The sequence below is a fragment of the Physeter macrocephalus genome, chromosome 2 (assembly GCF_002837175.3).
Source record: "Physeter macrocephalus isolate SW-GA chromosome 2, ASM283717v5, whole genome shotgun sequence".
Taxonomy (NCBI): domain Eukaryota; kingdom Metazoa; phylum Chordata; class Mammalia; order Artiodactyla; family Physeteridae; genus Physeter; species Physeter macrocephalus.
The window spans coordinates 76,166,191-76,184,684 of NC_041215.1; the positions used below are offsets into that span (position 1 = coordinate 76,166,191).

At 38.9% G+C, this 18,494-nt stretch overlaps 1 protein-coding gene and 1 non-coding gene across 2 annotated transcripts in view; both read left to right on the plus strand.

The window, feature by feature from the left end:
* Positions 1-18,494, plus strand: part of MYO3B (myosin IIIB) — a 511,858-nt gene that overhangs the window by 416,963 nt on the left and 76,401 nt on the right. The window contains exons 33-34 of the mRNA XM_024122281.1: positions 16,556-16,616; positions 17,546-17,645. Coding sequence (XP_023978049.1) covers positions 16,556-16,616; positions 17,546-17,645 — 161 coding nt within the window. The remainder of the gene's footprint in view (positions 1-16,555; positions 16,617-17,545; positions 17,646-18,494) is intronic.
* Positions 17,953-18,059, plus strand: LOC112064574 (U6 spliceosomal RNA). The gene has a single exon (XR_002891538.1). It is a non-coding gene; the product is annotated as a U6 spliceosomal RNA (small nuclear RNA).

Consider the following 18,494-nt stretch of genomic DNA (forward strand, 5'->3'; position numbering starts at 1 on the left):
GCGCGTCCGGAGCCTGTGCTCCGCAAAGGGAGAGGCCACAACAGCGAGAGGCCCGCGTACGGCAAAAAAAAAAAAAAAAAAAAGAAGAAGAAGAAGATGTGGTGTATATATATATATGATGGAATATTACTCAGCCAAGAAAAGGATCAAAATAATGCCATTTGCAGTGACATGGATCGACCTAGAGATTGTCATACAGAGTGAAGTAAGTCAGAGAAAGACAAATATCATATAATATCACTTATATGTGGAATCTAGAAAAATGGTACAGATGAACTTATTTGCAAAGCAGAAATAGAGTCACAGGTGTAGAAAACAAACTTATGGTTACCAAGGGGGGAAAGGTGGGGGTGGGATGAATTGGGAGATTGGGATTGACATATATACACTAGTATATATGAAATAGGTAACTAATGAGAACCTACTGTGTAGCACAGGGAACTCTACTCAGTGCTCTGTGGTGACCTAGATGGGAAGGGAATCTAAGAAAGAGTGGATATATGTATATGTATAGCTGATTCACTTTGCTGTAAGCAGAAAACTAACACAACATTGTAAAGCGACTATATTCCAATATCATTTAATTTTTTTAAAATGAGAATAAAATGTTTTAAAATCAGTTATCTGAGATAGAGCTTAAAAAAAGATTAGATATAATCTATGCAAAGGAGCTAGCACAGTTCTAGACATAATAAATGCCCAATTAAAGATGATGGCAAGTTGTTGTTGGTCATGGTGATAGAAGTAGTAGTAATAATGGTAGCGATAGTAGTATTTAAAAGGTTCCTGTAAAGCTATCCTGATATAAAGAGTCAAGACCCCTCTGGTTTAGCTCTAGAGCTGTGGACTAAAATAAACATTGAGGATTCCAACACTTTAGAACAATACTTACTCACAGCTTTAAACTGAGAGCCAAATTTTATTTTCCTATGCTCCTGGCTCTTATCTCAGGGGTAAATCTGAGATTGACTTTGGGCCCAAGACTCACCCTTGTCAATATGGCCAGGTTTCACTGGCAACACCGTCAAATGATAACTTTCAGAGCTTCCTTGATTGTTAGAGCCTTCTTAGAGTTTAAAATATTAATTGGTCATTTTATTTTCAAAACTTTTTTGAAGCCAGAAATCTTTTCACCAGCTGAAAGGAGCTTTAACGAAACATCTGTTTTGAATTATATTTTTCCTTGTGGATTTGCTTATGGCTATACATAAATATTTATCTGGACTATTTCAATAAACCTTAAATCATCAGTGATCCTTATGCAAAGAACTCTTTTAGAAGGACCGTGGATGTCCAGAATGTCAGAAATTAGAGTTTTCTTTATAGGACCAGATTCCAAGGGCCAGAGGCCTTTAAAAATATTTGGAGGTGTTTGGTGGTTTTCAACATCTTTTGTTTTCCTATTTCTGTATTTCTGTTAATGCTGTTCCTTCTAAATAGAAATCCCTTGCCAGTTCTTTCTTTACCTGTTGATATTTAACCATCCTTCAAGGTCTCACCCATGTGGCACCTCCTGCAGGGCCTTCAAGCAGACTAGTGCCAAAAGAAGAGCAGCCCAGGTGGCAGAATAGAGTGGGCCCTGGCCCCGAGGCAGGATGTATGTGGTGGGGGGCATTCTGGGGAGGGTGAGCTGTCCGGTGGGATAAAGACTGAGGATGGGGTGGGAGTGGTGTGATGCAGGGAGAACTACTATAGGGAATAAGGCAAATGGGAGCCAGGATTTGGGAAGCCTTAAAAGCTGCATGAATATTTTGGACTTTATTCTGTAAGCCAAGAGATAGATGCACACCCACAGTCACTGGGTAGAATATGGTCTGCAGACATTTAATTTAGCCTGAACAATAGTTTTGAAATTCTCAGTTAGTTTCCAACATATAAAAATAGAAATATTTCATATAACAATTCACATTTCTGATGGCTCCTGAAAAGTTGGAGTATCTAGCAGCAATCTCGTAGAACTGAATAGAGGCTGTTTTCCGTTGATACCAACCCACTGGCCTGCTTAATTCATGGCCTGACCCCACCAGCATCTGAGTCTGATTCCTGCCCTATGTGTACAGGGCCTCCATGCAGGTAGAGAAAACAGTTTAGGCTACAGACTCTGGAGCCAAATTGCTTCTCTTCTAGGCCCAGGTCTGTGTCCAACTAGCTAAATGACCTTGGGCAAGTTAAGCATATTTCTAACACTGGTATTTACCTTATATGGCGGTTGTGAGAATAAGCCATAGTAAAATTTTAGAGAACTATCTAGCATGTAGTAAGTACACAAAAAATATTAGCTGTTATTACTATATTCTACACAACATAGTAAACTCCAGGGCTTAAACTATCTGTCACATATTTCTGTATGACTCACCAAATCTAGAATCTAGAATCTTTGGCCATTATAGGCATAAAATAAAAGCAATTAATGAATGGATGAATGAATATGTGCTCTTGAATTTTTATTTCAGTTGGGTCCAAAACTAAATTTTATTACTTTGTCCTCAAGAAATGCTTCCTATTTATCTTGGGTTTGACTTGAACACAATAATTAATTTTTGATAAGCTGGCTTTCTCAAAAAGCCAACAGTGTTAACAAAATAAGTGAAGGGGGATGCTGTTAATACTGTGTAGTTTTTCTGTAATGGATCTGCTTTCCTAAGTCAAAAATAAGTCTGGCCCAGGTTTGGGAAGATGTTTAATTATGTATTTTCTTTAAAAGCTCAGTTATTGGCAGGTAGCTGTCTATGGTTAATTCCTTAACTTAAAGGTCAGTTGCCAGGAATCAGCACATAGTGAACTTAAGCAGAAATGATGTTTGAACGCATGTTTGACTTGGGTTCTCTGGCGACCTCCACCCTTACATGAGATCCCTACTTCAAGGCACTGACTTTGTGTCTGGTGCCTCAAAGATGGAGCATGTCCAGAAACAATTTGGACAGTCTGTCAGAACGGGTTTCCAGTATGTCCAACACATCTCATACATAGCTGAGGTTTCTATACCACTCCACCAAAGTCTTTAACGTGATCACCTGTGGACAGACTTTTGTGCTTATGTTAATCTGTCCCTAAACACGTTTGCTATCAGCAAATGATGATGACGTCAGCAAATGATGGCTTGAGCTCTGCGAAGTTGACCTGCAGGGCTGGATTCACTTTCTCTCTGGAAAACTTGCACATTTACAGAGAACTTGGGTCCAGCAACATTTACTTTTATTTGGAGAAACATCATCTAAAACTGAATGATATAGTCTAAAAAACTGCTTTCTAACTTTATACTGTAAATGTCAAGCAGTTCTCTTATTTATAAAAAGTCAATTTTTAGTATGCTAATGCCTCTGCTTTTTCTAAAGTAATCTCAACCTCTCTTTAGCTCTCTCCCTTTCCTTCTGTCTTTCTTTCCTTGTTTCTCTCTCTCTCTCTTTCTTCATCTCTCTCCTTATAGAATTAATACCGCTATCTCTAAAGTTCTGCTTTCCAATCTAAAGGACAATTTCCAGTAATGACAAAATCTGACAAATTCTTCTGACCATTTCGCCATCCCTTGTTCCCCTCCTACATTACTCTTTTTGTGAGTGTAGGAAATTCTAGAAATTCAGCACATCTCTGGTATCTGCTGTGCTTGTATCCTCATTAAGACCTTTGCTATATTCAAGCTCAGAATGAATTTTTGACAAAAATACCTTTTCATGTTGAGGCTATTTTGAAAGGAAAGAAACTTGAGAAAAGAAAACTTGCTCAAGTTGAAAATATTGCAGGAAGCAATATTTGCGTAAAAAATGAATTCTGTGTGAAAGCACTTCATTATGAACACTTAAAGAAACTGAGACTATAATCCTTCAGGTTGAAAGAAGATTAACTTTGCACATGTCCACAGCCTCTTTAACTTTATTTCATTTTCTTCTCTGGGTTAGAAGGAAAAAATATTAGTGTTTCAGTTCCAAGTGTATTTTGTGAACTAAACAGTAGTTTGCTCCTACCTGTAGGACACAAATATGCCAGCATATTTCCCATTAGCATTGCTCCGGTTGCTTTAAATTCAGAAGGAACCTGAATGAGTGTTTGCCACAGAAGCTGTTGACAGTGGTAATGCCACACTCTCTGTGTGCATCTTAGTAACTTCTCAGACTTGTCTCCTTTATGAGTAGACATAACAGGAGGAGAGTTGAGTTTTTTCTTTTCATCTGAATGGTGTAGGTCAGGGAGACAGAGAGGAATAGAGAGCTCTGGTGAAACAGAGCTCTAGCAACTGCTGTGATTGGGAAATTAGATAATAAACAGTCCCTGATACCAAGATTCTAATGGCCTAAGATCAACACAGTCTGGAGACGTAGGCAGGAGTGGCCTTCCGCGCTCTGGCCCAGACCCTCCCTGGAGAGCTCTTTGTGTCAATAAGAACAGCCAGCGCTCCTGGCCGGCTCCCAGCACTCAGAATGGGGCTATCATTTTTGTTTGCTTTGCAAATATCTTAATGGGAAGTGGTTCAACACCACCTATGGGTTAATCTGAGGGGTTCTGCTTGGCAGCTGTCAGCTCTGAGAACCACATGGCCATTCTCCGGTGGAGGGAGTCGGGCTGACTGTTAACTGCCCAGCGCCAGGTTGAGGCATCTTCTTTGCTTATTGGATTTACTGACTGGCAGGAAGCACCTTGTGTCTTTTATTTTTAGTTTGTTCGTCCTGGGAAGGCAAGGGTGTTATTCTCAGATTCAGTTGTGCTTTTCCCTCTTGGGCAGGATGGTTGTTTGAATTAGTTTCACTAGCATGCACCATATTTCTTTCCCCCAAGTTCATTAGCATAGAATCTGAAATGTGATAATAAAAGTGGTGGTGTGGTGGTGATGGAGGTTCTGGTATTGTTGCAGGAAGAGGATCTAGTATGTCAGCCTGGGGGGAAAGGCTCCACAGCACTGTCTTCACCTGGGAGCTCCGTAGTTGAATAGATACTTAATTTCTTAAGAATCCTTTCTCTACTGTTCCCTTAGTTTTCTCTTCTCTGCCTGAATTTGGCTTTCACTTGTCTTGACCCATGAGAATGCCTCCCTGGGTGACTTGGCCAACTCATGTCTTTCTCTAACTGTGTCAGCTGACATTGGCACAAATGAGCACTTTATTTATGCTTTCCTCCCTGGATTTTAGGCAGGGTTGGATACTTTACACAGTGCAGGTTAGGGAAGTTTCTAGACTAATGACAGACTTGTAGGCAGTTTCCAAATGCCCCATTTGTAAAAATGCATAAAGTTCAGATGACTCTATAGATCCTGGAACAAATGTCCAGCTACCCTCAGTAATAGTGCAGCCTTGCTTCTAAGACCTTTTCCTTTCCTGAAGGTTTCCACACCTATTTGTAGGGTTGCCTGGTGGTTGAGAGCAGGGGCCCTGGACTCCACTAGACCTGCTACTACTGAGGGTAAGATCTTGATGAACTTACTTATTTTCTCAGAGCCTCTGTTTCCTCATCTTTAAATGGAAGATAAAAATGGCATAATGACTACCTCACCAGGTCATGAAAGTTAAATGAGAGAACACATACAAAGCACATGGCATTTCATCTGACACACAAAAAGCACTCATGAATAGTAGTAATAGGGAGAGTTACTATTGTTCTTTCGGAGGCATTCACCTTTCTTTATGTAATCCCTAGTATTATACATTCCTTTCCAAAGTCCTTAATTGGAAGTCTGTAAATCCCAACCCTTTAAAATTAAGCCAGTGCCAAACTGAGGACAATTTCAGTATCAAAGTAAATAATGATAATAAAAGAATATAATATATTGAATACAGTAAGAATTCATGAATCCACATTGATAGAAGGAAGGAGGAAATGAAGGAAAGGAGAAAGGAAGGAAGGGAGAGAGAGAGAGGAAGGAAGGGAAGTGGGGGAGGAAGGAAAAAAAACAGAGTAATCTGCTTGTCCTTGCGGTAAGATGTGAAATAATAAATGTAAAAGGAATGATGAAGGCATAAATTCACCATTTGGCAGCTACCAAAATAATCATTGTTTCAGGCAGGAATCTTCAATGGTTGCTGAAACTGGTAGGTGAAAGCTTAAGGAGTAACAAGCTATTTGCATAGTCTTAGAGTAAATTTCCATCAGATGCTTATTAATTACAAAAGAGCAGTGGGAGAAATCTGGCAGACACCACCTTAACCAAGTGATGAAAGTTAGCATCACCAGTAATCAGACAATTGACAACATGTGCCTCCTGATAGGACGCACTGAGAAGAACACAACATCACTTCTGTGGATTTCCTGCCAAATATGCATAACCTGATTTAATCATGAGGAAACAGCAGATAAACCAAACAAAGGGACCTCTTCCAAAATGACTGACCTATGGGCTTCAGAGTCAGACGCAAAGGTGACTGAGGAACTGTTCCAGATGAAAGGAGATTAAAGGAACATGACAACTGAATGCAATGTATGATCCAGAATTTTCTTTTTCTGTAGAAGACATCATTGAGACAATAGGCAAAATCCGAGTATAATCTATATGTTGGATAATAGCATTATAGTAACATTAATTTCCTGACTTTGATCATTGCACTATCGTCATATAGGCGAGTGCCCTTGCTTTTAAGAAACACACACGAAGTATTTAGGGAAAAGGAGTATCAGGTGCAACTGACTCTCAAATGGTTCAGAAAAAATTTTATGTATTTGTATGTGTGTATGGTTATCAGTATACATGTACCAAAAGAAAGACAGAGAGGGACACAGAGAGAGGATAAAGCAAATGTATACATTGCTAATATTTGGAGAACCTGCTGAGGAAGATACAGAATTCCTTATATTATTCTTGCATCTTTTCTATAGATATGAAATTAGGTCAAAATAAAATGTTAAAATGAAAAAAGTAAGACAGTGCTACTTCCCTCCTTTAGACAGGGCAGTCCATCAGCCACTTTCTCTTTAGAAACTGATCCCTCCCCATCCACACCTCCATGTCTGTCCACATCAGCACGGCACTGCTCAGGGTCTGTCCTCGAGCTTCTCCCCTGTGACCTCGCTGACTGGTCAGCACCTGCTGCACACAATCTTGTTCAGGCTTTTGCACTTCATTTTTTCAAAACTCCCTAAAGTGTTCCTCCTCTACCCTCATGCCCCTTACAACGTGAAAAATATATGTAGTAACCGGTGTCTGAAGTTTCCTTTGCCTCCACAAATCTATGCCTGGCCTAATCCACTCTTTAAAGTGCTAAAACTGTAACTCAACCCACAAGTTACCTTGTGAGCCCACCCGAAGGAGAGACAAAGGTTACAGAATGGAAGCCACTCCAGATACCTGTCATTGTCATTCTCCACCTTGTCGAGCCTGAAGTGTCCAAGTTCAGGGATTTGTCTTTCAGAAGGGCAGTAAGTATAACACTTGGCTGAGTGTGCATTTTATTTCTAAATTCTGACCATGTATACCTCTCAATTTAATCCTCTTAAAATCCTGTTGTCTTATATTTTCATTTTATTCTGCCAGAAAGGACAAATTAATCTTTTTGCCCCAGTTTGGCAAGAGTTTTTATTCATATTTTGCCAATGAAGAAGGTGAGGTGCTGATTTGCCCAAGTTAGAGTTGCTATTTTTGGCAAATCAAGATTCAGGATACCCACAGAAATTTGAACTTTATATAAACAACAAATTTCTTTTTAGCATAAGTATGTCCCGTGAAGTACTTGAAAATTTTTATGCTAAAAATACTATTCACCTTGTACCTGGGATTCACATTTAACTGAGTGTCCTGTATTTTATATGGCAACACTAGCCCAAGTGCTTGGAAACTAATATATCATGAATATGTATGTATATATCATGAATATATATATATATATATATATCATAAAGTGTGTTGCTAAACTTTTACCAAGTGTTTGCATCAGTCCTCTGACCTCTATGTGCCATAACATATAAAGTTTTTTACCCGTTAGGCGCTTTCAGTTGAAAACGTATTCAAAGACATCAATCCCCATTTATTTACTAAGGTCTTTACTCACATATCATCTACTGTACTCACTTCATCTAAAATTGCAGAGCCTGCCACCAGCACTTCCTATACCCCTTCCCTGCTTTAATTTTCTTCTTTGGCCCTTACTTCTATTGAACATGCTAACATATTTACTTATTTTTTCATTTATCTACCTTCCCCGCTAGAATGTAGGTTCTTATGAGCATAGGCTTCTTAGGTTTCCTGTTCACTGCTGTATCCTCCCAAACAGTAGGAGACAAATTAAAGGGGCTTAATAAATATTTGTGGAATGAATGAGTGATGTCTGGGAGGCTGTCGAGGACCCTATATTGCACAATGTGATATCCGTTCTCATAATCATAGAGAATCTCAAGAAGGCTTGCCACCAAATTAGAGCCTTGAGTGTGGCACAGATGTGTATAATCTTAATATTAGTCCATAGATATAAGGTGAGTAAAAGGTCAGCAGGTCAGGGGTTAAGGATTACCTCCAGACCTAGTCTGGATTTAATTTAATCTGCCTCCTGGTAGGTTTTCTAGAGTTAAATGTTTGTCACCCCAGGTGTCATTTATTAAGATCCCAAATATGATTGAGTGAATATCTGGAAGAGTCCAGTAACAAAATGGCACTGGAGGCTGAGAGCACACGCTCTGTGTCCACAGGATCTGCGTTTGTATCTGCGTATCTGGGTACCTCCTGGGCAGGTTCCTCAAACAGCCCAAGCTTCAGCTGTGAAATGGAGACCCTGGTAGGATCTACATTTCTAGTGTAGATGCGAGGATTGAATGGTCAGCTCTTCTAGCTGTGCTGTGGCCCTCAGCCCATGGCCATGCAGTCCTCTGGGTCACGTGCTCTTTCTTACTACTGCATCTTAATTGCATCCCCAGCCCTGAGTCTGGGTTTTCTCTTGGCTCCCTTGGTTGCTGGCAAAGAATTGGAAAGTAAGCTTTGTGGGTTACTTTAAGTTAGGTTACTTTAAGGGCTCTCCATTGAGTGTCCTTTTTTTCCAATAAGGCGAAGCGTTCTCAGCAGAATGAAGAAAAGCTTTCTGCTCTTACCTTAGACTTTACGCAGTGACAGCTGCCTGCAGTAAAATAGTAAAGGAGGAAGAAAAAGAAACAAGAATACAAGAAGTGGCAAATTAAGGCTGTATGGGCTCATGGTTGGGGAAAAACAATAAGGCAAACAAATATGATCAAATTTAAAAGGCTCAGTGGGATTTGGGAAATTAGCATAAGTACATAAACTAGTAGTGCTAACTTACAGCAATGGCATTATGAAACATTTATCAGCCTTTTTGAGCCCTTGTGATGAATTTCTCCTTGAGCCATGTTCTAAAACTTAGAATGATTGTGTCCAAGAGCAAACAAATATCCATAAATTTAAGTATAACTTGCATTCGACTCGTTCAGTAATGACACTGACTTGGGGTGAGATACATGGTATGCACTCAAAACAGAAAAGTTACCAAGTAGCCAAACCCAATGAGAAAAAAATAATACAAAAGCTGTCGTCATTCCTTTTTGTTTCCCTTTTTTCCTACTGTGATGGTGATATTATTTTGCATGATTATTGCTTTCATTTCTCCTATACTTTTTGTATTTCCTTCATATCATATGTTAAAGCCCAGGAATAATGTTTTCCCTCTTTAGAAATCAAGAAATGCCAATTTAAATAATCACGAGTTACCACTTTTTTTTTTTTTTTGGCTAAAAAGGTAAGCAAAGATTAAAAAGGCTGATAATACCCAGTGTTGGTGATATGGCAAATGGGTCCTTTCATAGTTTTATGGTCATGAGTGTTCATTTTTGTTGCTTTTTAAAGGAGAATTTGATGATACAATTCAAAAGCTTAAAACAGAAAATTTGTTCACCCTTTAACCTAATAGCCTTAAATTTAGATTTATCCTAGTCAAATCTGGCTGGGTACTCATAACTATATGCACATATCTTTAATGACCCATTATTTATAATATCATAAAACTGGAAACAACTTGAAAATCCAAGAAAAGAGATTACTTAAATCATTTATGATAATCAACCAATGTAATAGTGTACAACCATAAATATGACATATGTGCACACTTACATATGTTGTATTCCACACAAATGTATGGGAAGATGCTCATAATACAAAAGGTAAGTTAGGGGCTTCCCTGGTGGCGCAGTGGTTGCGCGTTCGCCTGCCGATGCAGGGGACCCGGGTTCGCGCCCCGGGATGGGGGGGTCCAGAATTTGATGATACAATTCAAAAGCTTAAAACAGAAAATTTGTTCACCCTTTAACCTAATAGCCTTAAATTTAGATTTATCCTAGTCAAATCTGGCTGGGTACTCATAACTATATGCACATATCTTTAATGACCCATTATTTATAATATCATAAAACTGGAAACAACTTGAAAATCCAAGAAAAGAGATTACTTAAATCATTTATGATAATCAACCAATGTAATAGTGTACAACCATAAATATGACATATGTGCACACTTACATATGTTGTATTCCACACAAATGTATGGGAAGATGCTCATAATACAAAAGGTAAGTTAAAATGGCAAATATATCATGAGCCATTATTTTTTTAAATGTATATTATATACATAGAAAAGCATCTGAAAATATATACAGAAAGATATTATATCTGGGTGTAGAGATTCTCCCAGAACTTTATTTTCTTCTCCTTGAATATTTGTATTTTATACAGTACAACAGTGAATATATATTATTTTTTAATCAGAAAAAAACTTTAATCAGACAGAGGAAAAAAAAAGGAAACATTTTTACCCCTAGTTCTTTTAGTCATTTACTTTGGGGAGAAAGTCAGATATTGCTACACTTTCATTGATTAGTGATTGGTGAATAGTCAGACCTCTTGGGAGTTTAGAGCATTTTCATCAAATAAAAAATAGAGAAGAAAAGATAACACCGATGAGCACAGGAATAAGAAGAAGTGTGATATCTCAAAAGCCAAGTGAATTATGGTACTTGCTCTTTGCTTTCCCTCCCTTGATCAAAATTTGATGAAGCTTGCGTTCGGTAGATGATTTGCATTTTTAATTGGTCAAGATGTGGTACCAGATGAGTCAGTTACAGAACCAAGTTTTCAGTATGGTTATGCTCAGTAGACTGTGGGAACACACCAAGGAGCCTCCAACTCTGCCCTGAGTGGAAGAGGTGGCCAGGATGGGGATGGGACAGGAAAGGCTCTTCAGAGCAGCCGACCCCCTGAGCTAAAGGGTATGGATGCAGTGGCCAGGTGGGCAAGAGAGGAGATGATATTGCAGGTAAAAGCACAGAAGTATGAATACAACCCTGGGGAGATTTAGTGTGTGCTTGGCAAATACTTAGGTGGTGGTGGTGAATTGAAAACAACAAAGCATTCTAGAAATCCTAACTTTTCAGTTTTTGTAATAAAAGATGCACTAACTTATACACTTTGGGTGCCTTCGAACTTAACACAATAATCTGTGTTCTTAAAACATTATCTTCCAATCTCCTGTGCCTTCAAAGCTATTTAAATAAATATAAGCGGTAAGAAGAATATGCAATGACACCTAACTGATATAAATTATCAGGAAAGAGTTGATACATAGTGACAGTGTGGGTAGATTCAGATCTGGGTGTTGTTCCACATTTATACCCTCAACCCTTAAAATATTCAGATTCCATATAAGAGCTAAGTAAGAATGCTTGAGTTGCCAATTCAACCTATGGCCAGTTCATATAGAAACCTTATTAGCACTCAGGTTAGCACAGGATCTTTTACACAGGGCATTGTCCTCTTCTCTGATGTCATCCCTTAAATGTCTTAATTTACCTTCAGAACTTGAACTTATTGAAACCATTTCTAAAGGTGTTTATGTTTTCTATTATCTTTCATGGTAATAACTTCCAGAAGGAAAGTAGTATGACTTATTTGTCTGAAACCTACCTCCCTCAAGATTCATGGGCCTCCTACTGTGTTAAAATATCTTGGTCTGAGCAAATCTTTTGCAGGGTGGATTGGCTGATGATTCTTGGGAAAAAGAAATGACCTCTTTGTATTAAAAGCTCCATGTACAGAAGATTTTTTTCAGAGCTGTTGAAGAGGCAGGAACAAATTTGCTTGGTTATGCTGATTAGCCTTTTTCCCAGGGCTACCAAGTAAGACATGAGTTTACAATGAGAACTTCTCCCAAATCTGGACACAGCGGGAAGCTAAGAAAAATCAATCCACAGTGAATAAGCTGCAACCTATCCTGTTTTGAAATTAGATTATGCTTGCAAGTGAATGACTAATGGCTTTCATTTGTGGATGACTAATGGATTTCTCAGTTTGTCTAGAAGCCATTCTAAATTATAATTGATAAAAGATAACACACAATCTTGCAAATTTTATCAAAGTTAATAAAAACTGTGCAAAGAAATTTAAATGAAGTTTAGAAAATGGAGAGTCAAAGGGTAGCGTGTCTCTATTCCTGTCCAAGAAAAAAGTGACTGATTCTAACCCTAAACTTGAAAAAGGCCAGTTACAAGACCAGCCTGATTGGTCAGATCCTGGAAGAGCACCCTGCTTCCTTTGTTTTCATTCTTAGGTGTAATTTGGTCTCCAGAGTGTATCAGCCAACTAGTGAGGGGGAAAGTATAGTCCAGATTATTGTATTCACTGTAAAATCACACACTGGCATTCTGCTTTTCAAATATGACTCTTCTGAGTTTGGTTAGTACAACTCGGCTCTCAAAAAAATCATTACCCCTCAACGAACTGGCAAACTGACTTTTGGAGGCTGCAAAGCTGAGACCCAGTTTTGGAACAAGGTGACTTCACCTAGTGCTGCCAGCCCAGCATGACTAAGCCAGCTGGCCCCATGGATCTTTGCTGCACAAGAGAGATGCTAGGGCATTCTTGGCAGCCGTGTGCTCAGGAGCCAGCCTACCCCCTGCCTCTCATCCGGTCACACTGGGATTGGGGGTTAAGAAAAGGGAATTAAATGTGACTTTCGTCTGGGGGGCTTTTCAGGCAGAGGCCCAGCAGAAGGGTTTTCAGTGGTGACGGAGAGTTTTCGTCTCCCCAAGAACCCACAATTCAATGACTGCAGTAAAGCGGCAGAGTGGCCAAGCCCTGGAGGCAATCTGCTTAAGACTTTAGTCATGACTTCTGAGAGCTACAGGAGCCCTAGAAATATGCAGTGAATCATTTCTAGAGAGACAACTACCTCCTGTTCACCACCCTTTGATAACAAAATGTATTGCTTCTGTCATTTAGCATCAGATTCCTTACAGAGGCTGAGAAGAGTGTTATTTCAAAAAATTTCTCCTGCAGGTTCAAAATAATAATATCATGCTTTAAAATGAATAATTCCTTAATATCATCTAATACCAATCAAAATTTCCCAATTGTTCTAAGAATTGTCCTTTACACCTGTTTGTCCAAGCCAAGATCTAATCTAAGACATTACATCAACTTGTTATTTCCCTAAATCTCTATTAATATACAATACTCCCTTTTTTCATGGTACTGACTTGTTAAGAGAATGAGCCAATTATTCCATAAAATAACTCACCTTCTATATTTGCTTGATTCTTTGCAGTCCTAGCTTGCTTTTCCCCTCTATACCTTGTGTTTGGGGTAAACTGTAAGTTAGATCTAAAGCTTTGATTAGATTAAAGTTAAATGTTTTGACTAAAAGAAAAAATATAAGTATCCTGGGTGATGTCAAATATTTCATATTGCCTCACATCACAAGACAATATTGTCTGGGCATTAGCGGTACTAAGATTTGCACTGGATTGAGATGGTAACCTGATTTCTCCCATATGCAGTTCCCTTGCTCCCCTTGTGACCTAAAGAAGGAATCTGTACAGTGGTACTTTGGCACCATGTGAATGTCCTATTCACCATCAATCATTTGTCTAAGGTTTTATCAGTAACTGATAATTCATATCTGAATCAATAATTTCCCTTGGAGTCTCCTTTTCTATGTAGGCAGGTTTTATGCTGCACTATTTACTAGTTATGACATGAAACAAGTCATTACCTTCTTGAGTCTTAATTTGTAAAACGGGTATAAAAATAGAACCAATCCACATGGTTGTTGGAAGTATTAGATGAGATAACCATGTATCCATGCTTTGCCCATGGCCTGGTGGCATGTGTGCAGGCAGTAAGCATTGGATATTTTTTCACTGTGCTTTTCCTTATTTTGGTGGTGACAGCTTGCAAAAGCATTATCCATTTGTTGCCAGGCTCAAGTCCCTGAGGCAAATGACAACATATCTGATAAATTTGCTGCAGAAGAGTTGAGGCAGTTAGGCTTTTGAAGAAAATTGACTTAACCCTTTTTTGAAAGGCAAATTGGAACTTGTTTCAAATAAGGGCTGCTCAGATTAGTGTTTTCTAAGGCATGTTATACGAACCAGGGCCTCTGACATGCTCCAGGGGAGGGTTGCGTTGTTAGGATAACATCTGGGGGATGCTGCCTGTTCTCTCCCACTCTTAAGGTTTCACTGTGCATATTATTAAGTTAAAGGTTCTGGAAATCCTCTTAGGAAAGAAACCTGCCTAACTTTGTTTAGTCAGGTATTTTCTCATCTATTTGCCTTTGGACGCCACCCATCCTGCCTCTGCCTTTTAAAACCATGTAACACATGTAAAAATTATATTGAGATGCCTTAGATTCTCCCAAAGGCTTGAATAAGAAGGTAGTCAAACTGATGAGCCGACTGCCAGTGTATTGTTGGAGGGTATCTGCACTGACCTTTGGACCTGAAAAGCCATGCAAGCAAGAGGAGTTCTTAAGAGTTTTCATTTTCTTTTAGGTGCAGGAAAGGCAGAAATTGGAGACCCCATGGTAATTCAACAGCTAAACTCTCTTCCTTAGATTTTCTCCAAAGCCCACCAGGACTCCTAGAAGAACTGAATCCACCTGTCTTATAGGTGTCCCACTGCCACTGAGACCTGCCTAAGCTGACAGGAGTGAGTTCCTTGGGCCAATGCACAGAGACCCAAGGGCATTGGAGAGGGGGTTTTCATTGTTCAGAGGAAGAGCAGAGGAATTGGAGTCAAACTAACAGGGGTCAGTGTCTTAGCTCTGCCAGGTATGTCCCATGATCCCTGGGCAGATCCCTTGTCCTCTCTGAACTACAGTTTCTTCAGCTATATAATAGGGACAGTTAAAGCACTTAGCTCAAATGGTTGTGAAATTCTTATTAGATATATAAAAGCATTTTTTAAAATATGAAGTGCTATATAAATGCTACTTAATTTAATTTTAATGTAAAGGGTGCTCTTCATGGCCCATATTTTGTGGGTCCACTAGCCCTTTCATTCATTCAAGTTGTCAAATATTTATTGAGCACTTACAGTGTACCAGGCATAGGGTTAGGTGCTAATACAGAGTACAGAATAAAGCAGACCTAGTCCCCGCCTTCTTGGAACTTATATTTCATAGTGGGAGACATATGATAAACAATTATACACACACAAATAAATATATATTTATATTCATCATAGTCTCCTCCCCAGGTACTGATGTGATATTTTTTAAATGGGTATATTGTTTATAATCTATATAGATGCATTTTGAAGGTAATACCAATGAACCATTCACAGAAATTCAAAAAATGAAATTGTCAGTTTAAATAAAGAATAAGATTTTAAATGTGGAACTAGAAGAGCCCTTAGGAATAACTTATTTCAATCCTTTCATTTTATAGATGAGGAAAACTAGAACCCAGAATACTACAGAAATTTACCCAATTGTGTGTGTGTGTGTGTGTGTGTGTGTGTGTGTGCACGTGTGCACGCGCATGCATGTGTGTGTATAAGAGAGACAGAGACAGAGAGACCAGAGAGGAAGATCAGGGATCTTGAGGCAGGAGTTAGAATCCAGACTTCCCTTCCCCTTGTCAGTGCTTTCCACATTCCTGGGTTCCATATGAAAGGAGCTGTAAGAGTCTGTTTATATAACAGTGAGTTATAATCATCACACTTTTATACAGCGTGTTCCAATTTCTGGAAATTGAGGCACAGCACAGTTGATTTTTCCAAATTTTGCTCCATGAAACATTACTAGATGTTAATAAGTTATCACTTTTTAAATTTCTCGGTCACAGTAGTTTAGGAAACTGAATTCTCCCCCCATACACCCTACTTTAGAAACCCATAAATGCATATTGTGATTGTGAAAGATCATTCTGCAGTAAGGAAACCTCTTAAACTATGTACAGTTCAGCATTTCCCAAACTTATTTGACTACACGATCTATTTTGAATTATTTAACAATGTGATTAATGTGCTGGGTGGGAAGTAGAGCCTTTGCATCAACTTGGTTGGCTACTTGGTAAAGTCAGTGAACGCCAATAGTAAACTAGATTAGATTACACAACTTTAAAAGGGGCAGTTTCTTGGGTCTTAGCATCCCAGGCTGACTGTGGGTGTATGAGCAGCACCTGGTAGGATGCGTTTCCTTAAGTTGACCATATCCTTCTAACCAAGGACTGGAATGGAAAACAATGGAATCTTAAGTAAAGAGTATTTTCTGATCCATTTTTGGAGGAAAGCAACCCTCTTTAAGTTTTTTTTTTTAATTATCATTTTCAGGCCTTCTAAAAATTATTATTATTTTTATTTTTAGGCATTCACAAGCCCAGAGTTCTTCAAAAGGGTGTGATGTCTTCGCAGGACATTCAAATAAGGTAGAAGGACATCTTGATTCTGAAGTAACTGTGTATCCTTATTACAGACTCATCCGAGTCCGTGGTCGTGGTGCCTGTCTATGGCGGCTTGGTCAGGCCATCCAAACATGAACTGTTAGTGATAGTTCGAAGGCTTTGAGACAAAAGCCCAGCTTGCTAAAGAATTTTGGTTCAGCAGAGAGACAGGGAGGTACAGTGAAGAGAGAATCAAAAGCCTGGGAATTTGCTGCTGAGAATAAATGCTAGCTGCTCCCTGAGGTGATTTGTCTGTGCACTCCACTCTCTACAGATGTTAGAGCCTCTTTTTGAGTAAGGACCTGAGGTTCTTTGGTAGCACTTTGATATCCTGCTCGAATTCAATATGTGAAATGGAGGCGTCTCTCTGTGACTTGGAGCCCACAGCAGGCTTTGAAGTCTGATCCAATTTTTACTGCCTACTATTTGATGTTGAAAGGATGAAATGAAGAAAATGTACAGTTTTTGCCAGTAACTCTGCTGAGCATATGTAAGATTAAAAAACAAAATCCTTTGGATGATATACTTAGAAATGTTAAGTAGATTAATACCTTCCTATAGGTTTCCTTTTTTCTTTCTTAGGGATAAAAATTAGTATAGGAGAAAATCAGCACATAGCTGTTTTCTATATGGACTATAATTAATTTAAGAGGGGGCTAGGTTGGCTTGTTCAGAGGAAGAAAGAAATGGATGAAGCAAAAGGTGTTGAGACTCCGCAGCTGATTGCCCCAAGGAGAGGACCTCTACTCAATTCTACTGCAAGACACGTGCAACTAACCACACGACCCCAATATACTTAGATTTTTCCCTAGTACCATTGAGGTTAAGGGTCCCTTAGTTAAATGGAAGCCAAGTTCTAAGGCTGCCTCATCAGAGGATAAAAATAATGTTTCTTTTACTGGGTCTTTCTGAAGCACTCAGTTTCTGGGACTGAGTCTCTGTCTTCTCAGACATGCCATGCTGCTCCAGATTGCCCAGGACTGAATCCCTCGAGGGGAGCCCCTGCAAAATCTGGTAAGAAGAACATTTTGAATTGCAAGCCGTTTCTACTGTTTGCATGCTTTTGTACTTCTTAGTGAGTTGTTTAGGCAGGACTGTGTAGAAGGCAGATAGTAATATAACCTAATGTTAGCAGAAAGTTCAGGTTTGGGAAGCCATAAAGACTGGAAACAAAACTTGCATTAAAAGTAGCAGTTTATCGCCCACCTGTGCCACTGAAGTTTACTTTTTTGAAGGAAGAAAATGAATATCAAAAGCCATACTTTTCCCTTTACTTGTAAGAACCTCAAATTCGGAAACTGCTTTAAAACTTTATTTTCTAGTGCTCGCTTAGGCAGCACATATACTAAAAGTGGAATGGTACAGAGAAGTTTAGCATGGCCCCTGCACAAGGATGGCATGCAAATTTGTGAAGCGTTCCATATTTTTAAACTTTATTTTCTTAAAGGAAAGATAAACAGTTGACCAGCTTTCAGTGGAGCAGATAGTTCAGGGTCAAAATCTAGGGCTTGGTAAAGACTATGGATTTAGAGAGAAGTTCTGCCCTTTTGGCAACACAGCTGTTCTTTCAGCAAGCATGTAGACATCTTGCCACACTCTTACAGAAAATAGAATTTTGGGCCCCTTTTCTAAATTATTTGCTACAGAATATGGTAGAAAGTCAGTTTGGGGCCATATGTATGGCTATAGTCAATACTTCTGGAAGATAAAATAGAAGCATGATCATAAGAAATATTTATGAACCAGGAAAAACTAAGCACAAGGTGGATCATTCCAAAGGAAAAAATCTTTTCAACTTAAAATACTAATATTACACTTACTGTTGACCTAATTTATTCTTTTGAAATATGCAGTAGTTTCTTA